The sequence below is a fragment of the Sesamum indicum genome, linkage group LG2, assembly GCF_026168435.1.
Source record: "Sesamum indicum cultivar Baizhima isolate 11 linkage group LG2, ASM2616843v1, whole genome shotgun sequence".
In the NCBI taxonomy this organism is placed as follows: domain Eukaryota; kingdom Viridiplantae; phylum Streptophyta; class Magnoliopsida; order Lamiales; family Pedaliaceae; genus Sesamum; species Sesamum indicum.
Window position 1 is genome coordinate 1,354,099 of NC_142658.1, and position 20,989 is coordinate 1,375,087.

The 20,989-nt window shown below is 35.4% G+C and overlaps 1 protein-coding gene across 1 annotated transcript; it reads right to left on the bottom strand.

Moving 5' to 3' along the window:
* Positions 1–41: 41 nt before the first annotated feature.
* Positions 42–20,523, bottom strand: PIR121 (transcription activator). Its single transcript, XM_011099504.3, has 30 exons — positions 20,271–20,523; positions 20,112–20,184; positions 19,340–19,404; positions 19,053–19,130; positions 18,477–18,596; positions 18,323–18,393; positions 17,866–17,958; positions 17,009–17,078; positions 16,832–16,896; positions 15,250–15,445; positions 14,976–15,127; positions 14,644–14,737; positions 14,040–14,255; positions 13,648–13,859; positions 12,798–12,945; positions 11,812–11,980; positions 10,530–10,606; positions 9,356–9,526; positions 8,998–9,074; positions 8,795–8,897; positions 7,852–7,971; positions 7,636–7,779; positions 7,079–7,228; positions 5,788–5,931; positions 4,876–4,963; positions 4,006–4,136; positions 2,832–3,039; positions 1,776–1,948; positions 827–1,033; positions 42–430 (listed from the first exon to the last, which is right to left on the bottom strand). Exons 1-30 carry the CDS (start codon positions 20,322–20,324, stop codon positions 236–238), a joined length of 3,864 nt encoding a protein of 1,287 aa, XP_011097806.1. The 5' UTR covers positions 20,325–20,523; the 3' UTR covers positions 42–235.
* Positions 20,524–20,989: the final 466 nt, after the last annotated feature.

Here is a 20,989-nt window from a genome sequence, read left to right on the forward strand (position 1 = left end):
CTTACTGACCAACATGGAAGAAAACAAACATGAACTAGATATGAACTCAATATCTCATGTACTTGCATTGATGCAACCTCTATTTTTAGCCTCAAATGATTGTCCAAGTCCAAGCTAATGTTACAGTACATTCACAGTTTGAAAATAAGGGGACAGAAACTACCAAGACATCAACAAAATACAGATATACAAAGATTAACAAGACAGCAATTTGCACTTTGAGCATCTGATTTCCTCAGGCACCTTTCTGTGGCAATGTCTCAAAGGCAGAGACTGTATTCTCAAACTTTATTCGGTGGAGTGGAGCACCGCTTTGCTTGATTGCACAAGCTTGCTTGTCCTCCAATGGGCACCGCGCTTTCAACATTGAAAAGACATGATTGTTTAGCCTCCTAGCCTTCTTCATAGCTTCGAGTACGCCTTCCAAACCCTTTTATCAAGGGGTACATTGGTAAGAAACCAGGCTAACATGATCAAATGGCAAGAATGCATACATTTCTTTTCCTTACAGTAGGAACACTTTAAAATTATTTAGCAGAAACCAAAATTGGATAGTAAATGAGTCAGGTGGCTACTATGGCAATGGTCATTGTAAATAAAAAAGCCAAGAGTGTCCTGTCCGGTAACTCAAAAATGTTTCTTAGGATCTTCTTTACTGCAATAAGAACCCAATCAGGTTGGCCATTTTCTACCATGGTCATTATCAAGATAGCATGACGAACTGATGTACTTTAAAGAAATGTCATTCCTGCTGGCGAACTGTGAAAAATTAAGACATTCTTGTGTTACAAAATTGTAGTGGTGAAGCAAAATGAAATCTTGATACCTGGACAAAGTGAGGATTCTTATGGGCTGGTGTGATTGCTGCAACCTCAACCTCTGCAACATTGAGGACTTGATGGGAGAAGTCAAAAAGTTCAAAATGCAGTTGTTGGCCAAGCAAGTATATGATCGTACAGCCACCCCAAGCAACTGAATCACCCAACATTCCATGATTGCTTGGTTGTACCTGGACCGATTCCTCTAGGTACTCCTGCAATAGGAGCAACAGCCATAAAAACTAACAATTCTCCAATAGGTCATTCTAAGAAATAATATAAAAACATAGCAAAGGTATCTGTTGAGGAAAAGATCGAGTGCTCAGTCGAGTCTCTGCAACAACGGACTTGGTTCAACCTAAAACTTTTGATGTTTCAAGATTTCATCAATACTACTTTACTAAAACCAATCAAAGCGAGCTTAAATCTTTCTGCTTAACTTTGCTTGGTAAAATTAGATGTTTTAGATAGACATCAGGAAACAATTCATGCTTTAGAAACTCCAAGCATTTCCCCCCTAAAGTTTGAGATAGAGAGGTCAAAATTCTTAGAGAAAATTCTGCAGTCTCTCTCTTTCATCAATTTTTCTGTATGTGTCATGAGATGGCAAGTTACCTAGAAAGAAATCTTATCATGTAATCAGTGAGTGCATATAATAATGAATATAAAGTGCTCCACTTACCTGGTTTTACATTTTGTGAATGTTTTACTGTAGGGACAGAATGAGTATCATACTTCATGTAGTTTTGAGATGGGCCAAAAATGACTTGAATCATTATATGCATACAGGAACAAGAAAAGTTCATTGAACAACACATACTCAATTTAGTATGATCTTTAGCCAATACCAATTTGCAACAAATGTTATCAAGTTTTATCCAACTAAATAATACAAAAAGTAAACACAAATTAAAATTCTATATTTCATAGGAAAACCGGAAAACAAGATTCTGTTACCATTTGGAGGCCGCTGTATATACGATAGAAGTCCTTGGAAGTTGTAATGTCCACAAATCCTGTCTTGGGAACAATGCTCCACTTATTACAATACTTGTCTAAAGCCGCACTCATAAAAGCAAGTGAATATTCCAGTACACTTCCAGCATTGATGTTCGATTTGTATAGCAGATCTGTGCAAAATTATTGCACCAATTTTACTAAGTGGTACAGAAGGAGAAAATACGTAATATAGAATAACCAGCAAAGGCAGCAAAAGAAAAATGACTGTCAAATAAGACAAGGTAACCAATGCTGTTGTCATCTTCTTATTTAACTCCTGAGACTGCAGATCACCCATTTGGTTTATATATTAGTAACAAGTATAGGTGCATGCCAAAATATAGAGTACTAAGTTTGTCCTTTCTTGAAAGGTTAAACATATCCATTAATGTAAGCATATTGAAGCAAAAAAATGTTATAAGACGTCTTTGTTTACAGCAGAGCAAAATGTTAATTACAGATAAAGCTTGTTAAAAATATTAAAATATTTTTACATATGAATCAACTATATTTTCCTTCCTCACCAATAAATAGTTTTCACCATTTTCTTGCAAGGTTATGCCTGTTGCTGACATAATTTTACCATGAATAAAGTGTGGAAAATGACAAACTATGCATGTAGCAAATAATAATATATGATTGCATTTGGCTGTGCCATTTTCTTGTCGTCATTGAATTACCAAATACACAACATAATATGCCATCACAGTTCTGCCGAGATGAAGATGATGAGGTGAAGAATAGTATCATTTAGATGGCGAACACCAGCAGGTATCAAGAGGACCTAATTCCAAGTTTTTCCATCATGGTGCCATTACTCATTAAATCATAAAGATGATGGTTAGACTCCCTAGTCCAATGATTTCAGCAAATAGAACAATGACGTAACACGATGACTTGATAGATAAAATAGCCATTTCCGTGTATATATATATATACACACATATACATCTTATTTCAGATCATTGTGTGCATGCTGCATATTGGAAAAATAGATCAAAAAGAAATAAATACCAGCAGCTTCTGCCTGCCTTGACAGAACTCGGAAGGATGATGGATTTGAGAAGCTAGGATTTGAAATACTTGCAGCTGCTACAGATTTGAATAGACTAATGATAGGGCTATCTTCACCATCATGGAATTGCACAACTTGTCCGTCTACACCTGGAACTAGCCCCAGCCACGGTGCAGTTTGCATGAATTGGCTAGTATCTATTTCTCTCTGTTGATGAAGTGTGATTAAAAAGAAAATGAGCCAGAAGTACAGTATTCAAAACCAGATCGACTTTCATATTTCTTATCAAAATACATAGCCATGATAGAAGTATGAGGCATTCATGATCAGATGGTAAAAGAAATATCATATACACAGGCAGAAACGGCATTAAAATCTTCATTTTTCTTTAATATGCAATGGTTGGTAATGAAAAAGAAAAAGAGTGTGCATGGCCTATGTTAAATGAACTTACTTCTTTAAATGCTTTCACCTTGAACCTCAAGTTCATCAGAGTAACATGATAGCAGGAAATAAAAGTTATAGGTGAATTCTTATGAGTCTATGATATTGAGGTGAATGTCGCATAAGTGATTAAACAGAAAAACTTAATCTGCATTTACCTTTACTATGCACAGGTTCATGAAGGGGAAAGAATTTCTCATACTTTCAAACACTGACTTTAATAACGACTTCACACAGTATTACCCAGTAGAGCTTGCACCTGTCCTGTCTCTTTAAACGATTTTCACTCAAGTTCATCAAAAAAGCACAATACCATCTGCTAAAACTTAGTGTGAACTTCTATGACCATATAACTAGCTACTGGGGTTAACTACTTCCCTTAGATCTAGTGCAAATGAAAGTCACAGAACAGGCTAAAGCGATATAGATGATTAGATGGCACAATTCTCTTCAGCACCTGTACTAAAGAAGTGGCACCTCTTCATGAGGTTCAAATGGACCAAATTTGACCAATTCCTGTAGCTAGGTATTGTGACACGATGATGGAGCTGAATCTAAAAGTCCATCGTGCTAGGGCCATGTATGCAAAAAATCCATTGCTAGATTTCTTATGTCCTCATAGTTGGTCATTTACAAGCTACTACAACCATGAGCTTGCACCTACTTCTTTGTGACTCCCTAAGTAATCTCCCAAATTCATAAAAAAAGCAAGGCACATAAGAAACTTACCAGAACAATATCAAGCAGACTCATCCAATATAAGACACTTCCAATTTCCTTTATTCCGCGGAGAGCCTCAATCTTCAGTTCTGATTTTGACCGCCAGCAATTAAGGTAGTCTTGGACGATCTTTATACAACCTGGACATGAGATGGACACCTCAAAACTAAGAAATATGACTGACAGGAAAGAAATGCACAAGAGTACAAGAAAATAGAACAGTATAATGGAAAGAAATGGACAACTTGGAAAAGCAATTTTTCCCCATAGCAAAAGAAGCTAATCTAGTTAGAGACCAAGAAAAAATTAATTATCTAAACATCAATAAGGTAAGTGAAAAAGAAATGTTACCCACATCCACCTACCTTATTAACATGACGAAAATGTATAGACTAATCAATTTACCATGCAACATGTTCCACTACCATAAGAAGCAGCATTAAAACTAGGGTAGATTATAAGAATTGAGATGATGTGATCTTCTAAATGTTTATCCCTTATCCTTTAAATAAGTAAAATTCACTGAAGGAACCACTTCAAGGGATCAGCTGCGTGGTACTTCTTGCATAGAAAGACCATATATACACAATGGTTAACTATTTAAAAGTAGCCTCATTGGCCCAAAAAGCGAGTTCAAAGCATAGGAAAAAATTACATGAAGCACGAGCAATTCCTGTGGTAAAAAGTGAAAGCCTTACTTCACCATGACTTGGAAAAACAACCAATAAGCAAAAAAAGGTAATAAGTCGGTATCTCACAGAATGTGAAGGAGAACATTCTCCAAATTGTTTTAATATATATAAAGACAAGATTTGAATGAATTATAAATGCCATCTAGCCAAGAGAAAAGAAATCTCCAATGACCCACCACGCATTTACCTGCCACACCACCATCAAAAGGAAGCAATCCTATAGATTTGGGCAAAGCTTCTTGCAGTGTGCTGATCATTGGTTCAAGGATTGTAATCTGAAACAGTGATTGGAAAGCGTTGGAACATAACTTAGCAAGAGAAGTCTTACAAATTCTGGTTTCAAAACATTTAGCATAATGAAACAATTATGGGGATCACATCATTCATCAAACAAGAAATAACAAGGATATTATAGAAGCAAAAACTATAATAAAAGTTTTTGACATATATGCTGGGGTATTGTTGCAGAGATCTGTCCATGCACAATTAAGAGTTATCCATCAGAGTATATGTCACTCAGCATTATCTTCTACACTCGCACAATATCAGCAACAACCTTGAGAGTTGAGAAGCACATTCATTAAACATCCATCACGAAACCACCAAACGACCAAGAGGCCGCAAGAAAACCACCACCAAAGGTCCATTTGAGAGACAGGAAAAATGGAAAATATGAAACAGGACTGTCAAAGAAGTTCTATTATCACAAACCCTCCACTCTTTTACAACTGTTACTGCAAGGAGACAACAAACTAAGCATACTGCGGACTACCACAAGCCCATATCACCACTAGAAGCCCGAGGAGCAAGGAGAAAATAAAAGTCTCGACCACCAAAATAGATAAAATCAACCAGTCATAGTCCTAATATACTAAATCAGATATGTATATGTTGGAATTGATAGCTGCAATCAGTATTTTCTAGTAACAACTTAGTGGACAGACAATGGAATCAACATGCAGAGAGTGTAAGCGAACAAAACAAAAGAACTTCTTATCATCATCTATGAGTACACAGATAATTAAGTAACTCTTAAAGGAACCTGTCTTTTGCATATTGGTGAAGGTAATAGTCTAAGGTAGATATAGATAAAAGATACCTTATTGGATAAATGGTCTAACAGCGCTCGAATGAGCCATGGTAATGATCTGGATCCCAGAAGTCTGACAATGGAATACATATGAGGCATTCCAAAGAATGCACTGTGTAACCGGGCAAAACTCTGATATGCAGAATTCAGGTCCTACCATCAACAGGAGGGAAGAGAAAATTCAATGGATTACAAAAAGGACATAGTAATACAAAACAGGTATCTAGATTCGATTTTTAAGAAATCAAATAATAATGCAGCAAAAAATTTAGTAAAATGCCTTGTCTCCAAAGATACATAATCAAGCAGTAGATAATAATTAGCATTTTGTCTATGAGTGTCTACAAACATAACTAGGTTTTCACCTACTTGAGTTTTTGTGGAGACTTGGGCTGCCTACTTGTGTTTGTGTGCATGTGTGTATCTGAGCTATTACATAGTACTTCCTTCCTTAAAAAAATCTCTTATTTTGATCCAGGTCAACCTCTACTTCGTTTAATGTTGTGAAGATTCAGCTTCAGCCTAAAATAGCCTCTAAAGTTGTACCAACCAATCCCAATCCTTCTATGTTTATGCTACTCGCACTTGAAAAGCAAGTACTGAGTATCTGATTAACGGATTAACAGATTATCAATATTAATATATTGTGTTGCAATTATCCAACTCTTTTGCTTTTATCAGATGTAAAAAACAACCCGTGCCACCAGTCAAGGAAACAACACAGAAAGGATATCGAATTTCATAAATAATTTCTGTAGTCCATCAAAAATGGTTCATGAATATATTAATCACAGTAATCTTTATGCTAACACTGAAAGAAAATGTACACAAGTATTTCTCTAAAATTTCAGAACTGAATGAACAGAATCATGATGAATCTGTGACGTTTCTGCAGGGTAGTTAAGGATTTGGATTCCCAATTGTTGAACTAACCCTGAGGAGACCCAGAAGAGTACAACCAAACCTCTAGAAAGATGTTCTATTATTGGTCAATCAAGCTAGCATCTGACAGGCAGCAAATAATATCTATCCTGAGGCTTTATATTCTGTTTACGCTTATAGATGGTGGATTCTCATAATTGGAAAATGAAATATGGAGGCCCTTTAAAGATGCTAGGGCATTTGGGTTGAAAAGATAAACAACTTGAGAATGGAACAACAGAAGTTAGGGATGTTGATCCACATGTTCCCCAAAACTTGTCAGTTAAGTGACATAGGGCCTCTTCAAGAAATATTGAGGTAATAATTACAAATTTAGGGAACAACTAAACCACATGTCACACTATGTTGTACTTCTTACTTGAGTACCACAATAGAAGCTTGGCTTTGCTTGCGGAAGTGACGGCTTCTGAACAGGTACAGGAGGCACTCTCGATGATCTGACGAAGCGCTGAGTTGTATTACATAGGATAAAGTTTGGTAAGAAGTCATTTTGCATCTCCGTCCAAATCTGGAAAGTTCAAGAATTATAAAGGCAGTTGTTAGAAATGAGACTCTAGATGGAAGGTTTCAAGAAAAAGAATTTTTATTTTATGTTCTAATGGATATATCTTATGTATATCAACTGAGGTATAACTTATCAGCAAACGAGTCGATTCATTTTGAAAATGGATCAGCATTTATCAGTGGTCAAAATTATGATGACAAATATATTAAAACAAGTCATAATAATCATAGTTTTTACATAATTTTAGAAAAATCTGTAGGACTGCAATGATGTTGTGCCTTCGAATAGTGCAATTTGCTACAAGAAGCAACCTGCTGCTTCATGAGAATATGACGGAGAACTCTCTGTAGGGTGTGGTTAAAGGGTGAGGAGATTCAGATATCAAAAAGCTAATAAGCATATTTTCATACCTGAGAAGCAAGTCTGCTAGAATATGAAACCAGAGATACATTCTCTTGCATCTCAGTCAACATGAGACTAAATGAATCAAGTGTCAGATCTTTGGAAAGTAATTCATGAGCAAGTCTCAAGATTTCAAGGAGCTTTTCCAATTCCTGAAATTAAAATGTTCATTTAGAGAAGTAACTGAGAAAAGACAGGTATGGTTTGTCAACAAAATCACTTACCACAATGGCACATAGATCCTGAGACTCGAATCGATCAAACAAAAATTCAATGTTCTCCCTGCATACTTTATTTATCCTCTCGGAGATCAAACTTCTCAAGTTTATAGTCCTTCCAAGCAACTATACACCGTGAAAATCCAATTCAGTGAAAAATAGGAACCAAAAGGGAAATAAAATTATCCAAAAGGATAAAATGTAACTAAGAGTAGAAACTCATTACACAAGGATCAAACACATATATACATTTTATGACCAACCAATTCAATAGAAATGTTCACTTTGTAAGCAATTACTTCTTGTTTTACCACATATCCATCTTATCATACCCATAAAAGGAAAACATGAATCTAAAGTTTACAATAAGAAACTAAAATCCCTCAACAAGGACTTTGCATCCCAGAGTAATAGAGTAACCAATTCTAAGTTTACAAATATCTATAAATGTAACAAAATCCAAAGCACACAGATAGGATTAAAACAAATGACTAGAAATTAAAGCACAAAAGAACCATCTTTCTACACCCATCTATGCCTCTGTATAAATGCATCATGTGCATCTTATATAAATAATACAATTACCTTTTATGTATGATAAAGCCTCAGAAAAATGCAAGCCAGGGGAATAATTTATAGATACACAAATCACAAATGAGTGCATCTCTATGTATATACGTGACCCATATGTTTATGTCCTTGGAAAAACAAAGAAACATAAGATATATGCTTTTCACAATGTAATGGGGCTATAATCAAGGAAAAATGGATGTAAACAGACCTTACATTCTATCACAGTTTATGATTAAATCAGTAGAACATGGGATGGTTATATGCAAAGTACAAAAAGGATATCTGAAAGATAATAAAATAAGACTAAGAAATGCATCACTGAGACGATAGGAAAGCAGCATAATGCATAGAAAAGTTAAAACATGGGTGTTCTTACCTTCACTCTGGTCATTTTCAACAGTGAAGTGAATCTCATCGGTTGGATTGAAAATTTCTCACCAATGTCTAAAGCGAAGAGGAATGATGGATCCAGCAGTTCACTGTGGAGTTTGAAGACCAAAGTGCTATTCAGTATTTTGGCAAAATGGATATAATTCAGGCATATGTGGATTTTACATGTGAAAAGGTTAAGGTAAATACCTAGCTGCCCAACTCTTGTAGTATGTGAAGATGGTGTCACACAATTTTGATATAAATATGTCAAAGCAATTATCAACCTGCAAAGAAAAAGTAACTTTCTCTTAAAGTTTGCTGATGCATAGAGAAGACAGTTTAAGAAAAGGTGGTATAATCCAAGAGGTGGTGAAGATATGAGCACTGAGGTGCTAGTTGAGCATATGCAGCATCTCCGAAGAATACCAAATAGTTCTTAAGATGGATGCTTGAAAAGCTATCTAAAAGTTCAGATACAACTCAGTGCATGCAACTCTTTACAACTACATAAACGCTAGTTTGAAACACTTTAGAATGATTGCTTTAGCTGTTAAAATTTAGTTACCTCAGCTTCAATTTCATCATAAAGGAATCGTTGCTTGAGGACCACCAGTGCCTGTTGAGCAGCATCATTATAGATGTCAAAGGGCATCAAGATACTCTCAAGAAGACCTGCATTTTGAGATTCTATCACATGATCCACCAGCATCCATGGAAGGGAGCACTCAATAGGAAACTGCATGGAAAATGGCACAAGGATGCACTTAAATTTAAGAGGAAAAAACATGAGAATGAAGTAGCATACATAAAGACTAGCCAGGGTACAAGAAAAAGAAGACAAGCACTGAGATAAAACTGAAGAACCATACATGTCAAATATTTAAAAGCTAGGCAGCTTAGCCGCTGAACAATTTCTTGAGCTTTTTTTAGTGTCCATGCAGAATGAAATACAGAACAGCATCTCTCGAGAAGCTTATGTAGGTAGTTATGAGTAGCCTGATCATGTATTGGTTCCAACAAGCACATTCTTATCAGCAGAAAAATGGAGTATTCAGTCTAGTCTTTGTTATGATCATGCTTCACTAGTCACTTCTTGCTACTGTTAAAAGTGATTATAGAGTAATTGGAGAGGTTATAGTGTTATTATTACTCAACTCTAATGGGTCATTCACAAAGCAGACAAACAGACACAATAATTACCAGTACTATAAGACTCCACCTCGACCTGAAGCATACCGATGCTTCAACCTTGATAAGAGTACAATAGAATAAAGACAACAAGGACTTGATAGTGTAATTTGGAAAGGACAGACCAACTGTGAAGCCAACTTAAAATACTAAAATACAAACAACTGAGTTGACAACCTAACTGGCAGCAACAGGGTTGACAATCCACGACAATCGGCAAATCAACAATCAGAACAAATGAAGTGAACCCAGCCACCAGACCAATGGAAATACTGCAGTGACAACAACCAGTCTTGAAACACAAATAACACATGGGACAACTGCAGTAACAACTATGAGAATCACTGATAGGGTGCAGCACTATTTTCCTCTCCCTTTAACCTAGACTTTAGATACCTCGTTGGAAGTCATGATGAAGTATTTTGGGAGAATATTGTATCATCAATCATTACCTAATCCAAATGGGAACATATACGACGTACATACATGAAATAATCACAAAACTCTCCCCAGCTCTAAAACTCACAAACATGTGTTTAGCACCCTTTTACCTGGATAACGCGAGAAGATTCCAAATAAAATTCCCTGAACCACAAGAAACCAACATCTGTCAAATTTGCAATTGTTGCTGCAAAAAGCATAACAGCAAGGTCAATTCAAGAAAACAAAGATATTTATGGTTATCATAGATGTCGTATGATCTATGAACAAGAGAATTCATGCATCATGTTGAAGATTGACTAAGCACACATTAACGATCCTATTACAACTATATTTCTCTCCTGGGATAAGCTTTTCATGGAAGTACAAAGGATTTCATGATAAAAGCACAAGTCTAATGTAAACATGTCTATGTACGTATCAGTACCAACATGCCAAAGCAAAGGATGGTTGTAAAGTGCAGTCAATGGGTGTTTCATTTGGGGCAATTTATTAATATTGTTGAATATCAGTCTTGTTTAGCTTAATAAAGAATCTTGAAATTGATGTTCTTCCCATATATAATGGCTAATTATGATCTGGTGGGCGGTCACACTCGCCTTAATTGGCATTGGCCAAAAGCTCTAAAATGACTAAAATGCAACATAAAGGAGCTGATTTGCAAAATTCATAAGCAGCAAATTCATAGCCTTCTCCTAGAGCTGAATATATCACCCTGGTAGCAATCTCAGTGAGCCCCTAATACTACCAACCAACCATGCTAGATTTGATTTCGTGTGTAGAGAGATTAGAGAACCAGTACCCATAAAATTGGAAACAAAAGGGAAAATGATTCAAAAAAGAAGGAGAACGAAGAGTCCGTAAAAGGTGGGAGCAGCTTTAAACGGTAATGCTCGGTACCTATGAATCAGGACAGTAACTGTCTATCAGCTGACGATCAACTTACGAAACACTTATTTTAAGTATACCAGAAAATCAGAGGTACTTCTAAGAAAACCAATTCTCCTTTGTACTGGAACAGTGCTGACTAATTATGCGCATCAACTGGTTATCCCCAAGAGGTCAAGTTGCTTGCATAATTCCACATTCAACCACAAGAAGGTTATCAATCACATCAAGAAACCCTGAAGACTAACAACAGAGCATCATCACATGTAGGAGTGTTTCCAATGCCCCAACAAACAACCTCATTTCATAAACACTGAAAAATGCGAGAATCATTAAAGAGAATATCATGCAAACAACAACTACAAGGAACATGCCAGTAGAATTAACTCTTCCACTATGTAAATTACTTAGATACAGAATTCCTAAAGTATATAACATGTAAATTTCATGCCCATGAAATATCTTATCTGGGGAAGAGCTTAATAAAGCTATTCTTTGACAAACCTGTATAGTCTAATATGTGTAAGAAAAAACCGAGCTTGTAGAAGAAGGTTTCCAGCTGTTTTAAATCATTGACTGGAATTTCAGAACCAGCATTGCCAAAAAGGCCACCAGGCTTCCTCATGTTGCCACCTGATACCACCTCATATATCAAGAATTGTAAGCAATGGACCTGGGCAGGTAGTGTGAGATAAAGAGTTAGGCTGAAGGTTGTAGTATATTCTGGAAGCAAAAGCATACATATTAGATTAAATATTCCTTGTATAACATCAACAAAGTTAAACTAATGGAAGGGGATCAGGTCCGGGTATGTGTCCAACAACCTTTAATCTAATACTTGATATTTGGACATGATAAAACAATGGTAATGTTTCTTATCCACTTCCCGTATTTCTATAGCATTATCATGTCTGGTTATCAAAATGGTTCAAAGTAGATATTCAAACTTATTTCAAAATAGTTGTTGGAAAACATCTTCATAAATTTGTATAAGATGCAAAGCATTTGAGATAACCACAAAATCAGTAAGCCAGCTTGCAATCTATATAAAAATGTGCTCCATACCTTGGCAGTTGAGTTTCAGGTGCCCAACATGGTTCCCTCATTCATTTATAACAAATGAGTAAAATATTACAAATTTGAGGACAATAGTTGTGGAGTTAAAAAAAAAAAGAAAAAGAAAAAGAAAAATGAAGAAGAAGATGGTAAGAAAAAGTAAACGCTGAGCAAATACATCATAATTCCAGTCACAAATCAAACAAGGAAATAAATGAGAAATTAAGTCAAAACAAGAAATTTGATATTGAGGAGATATATTAAATTAGAAGCATGAGACAAGATAGAACAATATCCATTTCATGATTCAGATAACTTTAAGCGGAATTACCTTCTGTTTTGAAAATAAATAATCTCTAGAAGACCGGTACTTATATGAAATATTAAACAAACAACTCCTACTTAATATAATAAGCAGACATAATAAGACCAACCTGTGCCGCTGTTGGTGCCACTGGTCTTGGATAAAAATAGCTCCCTCTACTTTCTTCACCTCCATGCTGGAATGCTTGCATTTCAGAATCAGGTTTGCTTGTATTTGCCATCCAGTCAGCTGAAAGTGTTCTCATATCAGAAAGAATCCTGCAAATAGCAAACAACTTAGCTCACAGTGTAATTAGATATAAAAATGTAATCAAATCATACAGATCTACAAAGATATAGCTTGTATATAGAAGCAACTGATACACTGAGATTAAAGGAAACAAAAGAAAGTTGATGTAGGAAAGAATTACTCAGACTAACAGAATACTCCTGGGTATAGAACACTAAGAACAATTTCTTAGCAGCTTACTGGTAAAAGTTTACAGCCAATTAAGTTCGGGAAATGCTAAAGTTAATAAAAGAGTTAAAGATTTGGCTTAGGTTGGTCTTTTTGTTCTGATACAGTTGATCCATCAAGCACTTCTTGTTGGTCCTAACTCCTAACATTCTAGCTTAGTTACCATATTATGAAACTACATAACTCTGTGTTATATGGTTTGGTAAAATCGGTTGGCTCCCTATGCAGGAATCAGTCCGTATCAAGTAACTTGACAAATTCTGGCCAAGGACATGGGTTATGACACCAGGTGATCATTGGTATTCAACTGGATGATGTCACAGGCACCAACAAATTCATAGTTGAAAGAAATATATCATATTATATTGAGTTAAACACAGTTCACTGCAGAGAAAGAAGACATCAACATGCGGGTTAGAACATAGAACTCAAGAAAGTCAGAATTCCGATCGGCACTTTGACATTCAGATAATACATACCCAAAAAAGTAATAAGATATTTACCTAGAAAGGTCTTTCTTCTTCCGGAAGGTAGTTCGCAGCATAGTGGCAAGTGTATTTTGCACGAAATCTTGAACCTCTGCATGAACAGTTTCCCACAAGGCGTCCGCCACCAATGTATCAGACTTCTGCATTAATGACCCAATTCCTTTTATGTAGCTCACAAGTTCAACCAGAGCTTTCCTTTCATCTGCACTATAATTAAACCGTACCACCTGAGCAGAATTAAGCAGTTCTGTATTAAGCAGATGAATTAATTATCTTAAGACCATGAACCCCACAAATCTTGACAATGCAAGGGCATCAATTAATATTGTATCGATTAGATATGAAAATTGATTATAAGCAACCAGGATTATATCCAAATGAATAATGAAAACAAAGTAATTTTAGACCTTCTCGTAGTCAGAAAAGGATGCTGCTGTCTCATGTGATTCTGTGGAGACAGGATCTTTGCATGGCCGGGAAAATTTCCATGCACACTGCTCCCATATACGTGCTGTCCATCTACTTAAGAGTTGAAAACCTTCAACGACCATATCATAGATATTTCCTTTGACTTCCTTTGCCCACTCCATATCTGCACCATCCATTGACCTCAATAACACAAGCTGCAAAATACGAACATGACAACATCCATCATCAAAACATTAACAAAAATAGAAAGAGTAAATTTATCCAAATCCATTCAATCAAATTGACATAGAGGACAGAAGAATTGCTTGATAGAAATTAGATAATCATAGCCATTACAGTGCTTCTGTATTCTCAGATTAGAATTAAGATTATAGTCACCTTGTAGAGTTGCGTGTATCAGTGCTGCTCTAGCTTGTCATTATACAAAAAACACAAAAATGTAGATGGATATAAACAGGCGTGAGATGGTAGAATTTGATTCTGAACACTAGCAACTCTCCAAGGCCTTATAAATATTTTGATAACCATGTCTAATGTTCTATACAGACATAAAGGTACATTATGGGGAGAGAGAGAGAGAACCTGATTCAAGGCAGAAGCAAAGCGAATGGAGAAGTCATCATGTTCAGCACGAATTGCCCCAATATGGTTGATGATCAAAAAGTGACGCTGATAAGTAAACTATGTCAAGGCAACAACTATCCACACTTTGATAACATCTCAGTAATTCCTGAATTGGACAGAAAAAAGAATCAACTACGCATTAACTGTTTCCAATGTATTCATTCTCATTCAAGTGCCTGGAATGGTAATGAATGATAAGATTCCAGAGACAACATTAAGATAAGCTCATATTATCCAGACATTTATGAAAGAACAGTCATATAAGAACGCATGGAAAATTCCAAGGATATTCTTGTGCCTCACGAGGTGGAAGCTCATGAGGTGAAGGAAGAGTAAGAAGACGAGTTTGAGCAGAAAATTTTGGAAAGTATGTCGATAACTCTTTTAGTATTGCTGCAGGAGAAAGATGAAGATCTGGAAATGCTGGGATGACTGGATCGTTCTACAAAAGAAAGGGTTAATTCATGACAAATTTTACATAATATAAAAGAAGTGGCAAGATGTTGGCAGGGAGATCCAATGGCTTTACCACATGCAGATTCAAAGATACATGAATCAGTGTACCTTAAATATATTGATCAATCTGTTGATTTTCACTCTCTTGTACAGGGACTCACTATCTTTCTCTGATGAAGCTGCCAAGACAACAAGAACAGGCAAAATGCGAAGAAGAATATGGCGCTCTGGAAATAGAAGAGCAAAGTTTAACTCCAGCGACTCAACAGCAAAAACTATGAGAACTTGGAGAATGTCTTCAACGCTATTGCAAGTTAAGGAGTTCAAAGACACTTGTGGATATGGAACCAGTCAACAAAGAGACAATTTCAAGAAAAGTTACATACAACTAAGGAAGTTTTATAGATATTTGCACAGCTGAAAAATAGAGTAAAATAATATTTAATGGCATCTAAAATGCAGTGGATAAAGTAATCGGTACAGATTAACTTTTGCACGCCAATAGGATGCACAGAGTCATAATTGATAACACTCTTATGAGAAAGTATGGAGAAACCTAATAAAGTAAAATAGGAGGAAAAAAAAAAAAGATCCCACGCATACTAGCAGCATGCAAGTATCCATAGGTGGGAATTTAACTGCTAATTTTCTTTAATATTGAAATGAGTTGAAGTGCAATCCCAATACTCCAACTACAATTCAGTACTTTCAAGGACCATACTACTTGCCCTCTGAAAGTTACAGAAATGCAGCTAAACACCACCTTCAAATTATGCTATTACCCAACAGTTGAAATAAATTAATGTCAAAGTGGTAGAGTAAACTCTTGTTTTCAGGTACTGGTTTAAGAATAACATAGAATTATCCCACCCAAGGGGCCCCAAGCCAGGTAAGCCAATTACACCTCTCAACCTCCACTTGAGCAAGTTTTTAATTTAACTGGGATTGTCATGACCTTTTCAACAACTATCACTAAATTAATTACCCCAAAATGGGAAACAATTTGAATTTAGTGCCTCCTAAAGAGCATACTATATAAATTGAAAACATTACAATATTGTTATTGATCTTGAAGTATGTTATGTTATGAAGTTGTGATCCAAAATTATGATTCTCAATTTCAGAATCCAAATTTTCAATTTATAAGTGACTCAGGGATACAACAAAAGAATGTGTATTTTTTTTCTAGAACTTCTCATTGAGAGGTAAAGGACTAAATCACTTATAAATAATAAAGTTTAGATCAGAATATGAATATAATCGAAAGAACTTTGTCTATGAAAAGGTTAATAGAAAGAATCACAAATTGATGAGTTAAGAAAGAAATTATATAAGAAAAAAGTTTAGAGGATACTACATTAGAAAATAATTCTATATAAACTTCCTTTCGGGATTATATATAGGACAAAGTTCCCGACTCTTCGGAACAATTCATTTTCTTCTACTCACCATAATATGATATCTACCCTTAGAAGGTCCTTTATTACTTCCCTATGAGGAATTCATGAAGATTTACCTTGTGAACCTGTCATAATAATACTTGTCAAACATTATAGGCAAATAGAACTGATTAAAAATGTTCTTGCAAGGGAACAGAAACCCCATAACATGCAGTAACTTTCTTAATATTGCTTGATTCTAGCTGATGTGGAGTATGCTGACAACAACACAAATTTGACATGAAGGATACTTATTGACACGGAACATCTCAACGTGCAAATTCAACAAAATTGCCCACCTTGTGCTCAAAAAGATCTGTCAAGATATTATAGTTTCAAATGATAAAGAAAGATCAAATAAACTTCACCTGCTAAAACGCCTTCATTCTCCCAAAAAAATGTTTCAGAGCCAAAAATAACACTCAAACCTGTAAATCATCTAGCTCTTCCCTCATGGAATCAGTATCTTGCCACTGCACGCTGACTTGTGTAAATGTCCTGATCATTGAATACAATTATCATGTTGAGCGGCTATAAATTCTAGTGAAACCATAAATAGCCCATGGTGTGTTAAAGATTCTCACAGTAAAATGAGAAAGTCCCATTAAGTTAAACTTATAAATAAAGTTAAAGCTACATCAAAGGTCATGTGCAAAGATGTGGTAAGAATGCTCATGATGAATCAGCAGAAATTATTTTTCGCTATAAACAATTAGAAGATCAAAAAATGTAACCACATACTTCATTTGACCCTGCTTGAGCTTGAGCAAGCTGCAACATAATAACTACATGAACTTTTCATTTTTCCTTTTCCAGGACACTGAAACCCCAGTATTACATATTACTGGTGGGCATCTTTTTACGATTATCAGAGCAGGCTCCAAAAGTAAGAGCAACTTTCTGATGTTAGCAGTTTTTGTCAACAGAATGTCATAAGAAACAAATAAAGCAGTACAAGTTTCTCTCAATTAGTTATTCCAAGTATAAGATCTATAAGTTATTTCCTCCTCATCTTTCCAGCCATCACCTGTTGCTCCCATATGGAACCAGTGTTTCTAAATGCAATAATATGTCATTTCAGCTCTCAATATTGAAAATAAAATATAATCATATCCTACACTTAAAAACTACACAGTTAGAGATTGCAAGAAAGCCCAATCCTCAAGTTCGGAAGAACTAACATCCTTTATTGGTAAAACAAATACAACTACTTCCAGGAATCAGAAAAGAAAAATAAATAGACACATCAGCAATGAAATTGTTCCATAACTAGAACCAAGCATACCTCTTGTACCAAGAAAAATCATTAGGAATGCTGGCCTTTGCATTCTTTAGATGATCAAGTTGGACGAGTACATCTAGTAACTTCAGCATAGACCTGCAATGAACTATGCAATTAGCAAAATACCTGTTCAGAATAGGAAACATGAACAAGCCTGAAAAGAGCAAAAATATATAAAATATGTCAAAATCCATTAAACATGCATACTGCTGAAAGGTAGAATATATAAATGTTATCTAATAGTAGTATAATCACAGGGTAGTTAGTCCCGAGTTCTTAGTGTAAAATGATTAGTATACAAGCTGGCAACTACAAGTTCAATAGCTTGAATTTTCAATTTCTAACCGACCTACCATCACCCTTTAGGATATTACTTAAATAGCATTCAAACTTAATTACACTGTACAGGTGACCCTGACAGAAACTTAATAAGGGGAACACAAGCGTGTGATCAACAAACCAGAGATGTGTTATAGTAGGACCATTGATGCGTCTCTCAGGCCTAGAAAAACGTTGCATATCAGCTGCTAGCTGTATCAAGACAATCATAACCATGCTCAGAATAGAACTCAAAAATAATTAAGTAAGAAAAATCAGAGGATGACAACTCTTACTTTCGACGCAGCTGATGCTTGCCAACGCTGAATTTCACGCAAACGGCTCATCTCTAAATCTAAAACTTGGTAAGTTTCTAGATACAAATCAGCTTGACTTTGCTTCATGGAATCTGGAAGCTGTCATATATAACACACCTCAATATTCCGTAACAGTAAAAAGTTCAAAGATGAAGAGCAGACATTAATTTATATTATCACTCAGAGGTGGCACGCATCAGTTTTCCGTTATCAGATCTATATGATATGTGGTATAGATTCCTCTAAACAAATATGGAGCTTGCTCGACCATGAGTCTCCTACTTGAGCCTCTGATGCCCTAAACCACTAATAAATAAAGTGCAAAAATCAACATAGGACTTAAGGGGAAAGCGAATTGAATGTACTAAAAGAGCATGATATGACACTAAAAATGCTTCAGCATACCAACAGAAATACCATCCCTATTTCAGTGACGTCTTTATGTATAATGTTCACAGGCTAGTCACACAAACCTGAAGCATGAGCAACCTACAAAGCGAAAGCATAATACCATAAAATGAATAATAGAAGTACTTCTGAGGCAATTCAATCCACCTGAGGCAGTGCTTTTACGCAACTCCGGTAGGTATAGAGCACCGAACCCATTTCCTTGCCCTCTCGTATAAGCAAATTCTGCACCCAGTTTGAGCATTTTATATCCACAAAATTATCAACTGATATTCACTTGAAACCAATTAGGGATTGAGAAATAAAGCAATGCGTCGTCATGTTTACAAAATCCAAAACCAAAAAGGAAGGGAAAGAAAAAGAAAAGTAACAATAGAAAGAGAAACTGTACACGAATTTTACAAAGAACGTTTATAAGTGAGCATATATCATACCAGCTGATTTATGGCTTTTGTGTCCTCAGACAAAGATAATCGATAGGCAGAAACATCGTTGTATTCTGCAATAAAAATATGATAGTGGTAGATTGAGCACATCTTCATAGTTAGGTTAGATTGCAAACACATGTCATACATCATAAAAGACACAAACTAAAGCATAAAGAACCAAACTATATATGATAATACCAAACACTTGAGGTTGTCCAAGAAAGTTCTAACATGTGGGCGGTGGCTTCATTAGGCTCCATTTTATCAACAAATAAATTGAATATATTTTGTGCTTTAAATTTCATCAATCTTAGCTTTAGCCATTATTAAACAACTGATTACATAAAATACTTGGGAAATTAAATTCAAGTTCAAGCAAACAAAATGAATTCAAGTGTACAGTTTATATTAGATCAACTTAACACTCGTTAAACATTTTATACTTTTTTTTCCTCTTCTATTTCTTCTTCTTCCTCAAACATTATTGTTTTTCCTTGTCATAAGCTACATTTCTGCAGCAAAATCAAGTTAATGCAGCATATAAATACTAATGTATTTGCTTTCTTGGATCATATAGCACTAGAAAACTGGACATCTAACTTTGGCTATGGCTTCCAAGAAAAATAGAATTGCGTTTCAAATTCAAGCCAACTTCAACTAAGAAAATAAACCAAATAAAAAATATTAACAAGAAAGCATGGAAATCATAAAACCACTTCAATGAAGTACATAAAATAACAACTTTAAAAAAAAAATCAAGAGACGTAAAAAAACTTACCAATTGGACTATTAGTTGCACCTCGTTCAGTTGACACCCAAAACCCAGGTCCCTGAATTTCTGGTTGATCATCCTAAAACAAATCAAACATTAATTCCATCAAAAGCCACTAAATTAATAAAACGAAAATTTTGCACAAACTAGTGAATGCACAATTACCTCCAACGAAAAAGTGGATAATGCAGCAATGGCTTCCTCTACTGGAACAGCCATCAGAGATCTGTCAAAGAATCTATAAAGACTTTCACAGAAGTAGACTACACCGTTCACAATCCGAGCAGACGAAATGTACTTCAAGTCCACCAGTTTCACCAGCTCCCAGTGGTGGGCTGTCTGAGAATTAGCAAAAGAAATTCTGAAACAATGTCCGGTCGCGCAGAGTAGGAAACGTGGAAACAGGTTAGAGCAATAGAGTCGGGTATGCCATCGCGAGATCGTTACCACGCTTTTAGCTTTGCTGAGACTATACGTAATTATGATTATGCCACTATTTTTATTTTTCTTGATTTAAAAGCATTCAATGGGTAATCATTAAAATGAAATTTTAAGAGCATTCAATAACGAATTTTAGTATAATATTTTGAAAAAAAAAAAAAAACAATTATCCTATAGTTTGCATGCAATAATTTCTATATTTCTTTAAAATTCCATAAGAATTTTGCCAAAATACATTCAGAATCCCTAACAAACAAAATGCACCTTTTAAATTTTGGATTAAAGGCAATTTTCATCCCCTAATTTTAGGTCATTCTCGTTTTAATCTCCTAAATTACTAGAGTTCTATTTTAGTCCCGTAAAACTGAAAAAATCTCAATTTTAGTATAAATTTGGTCGGAAAGTTGAGTAACTCGCCGGAAAAAGTCACATGCCATGTATGT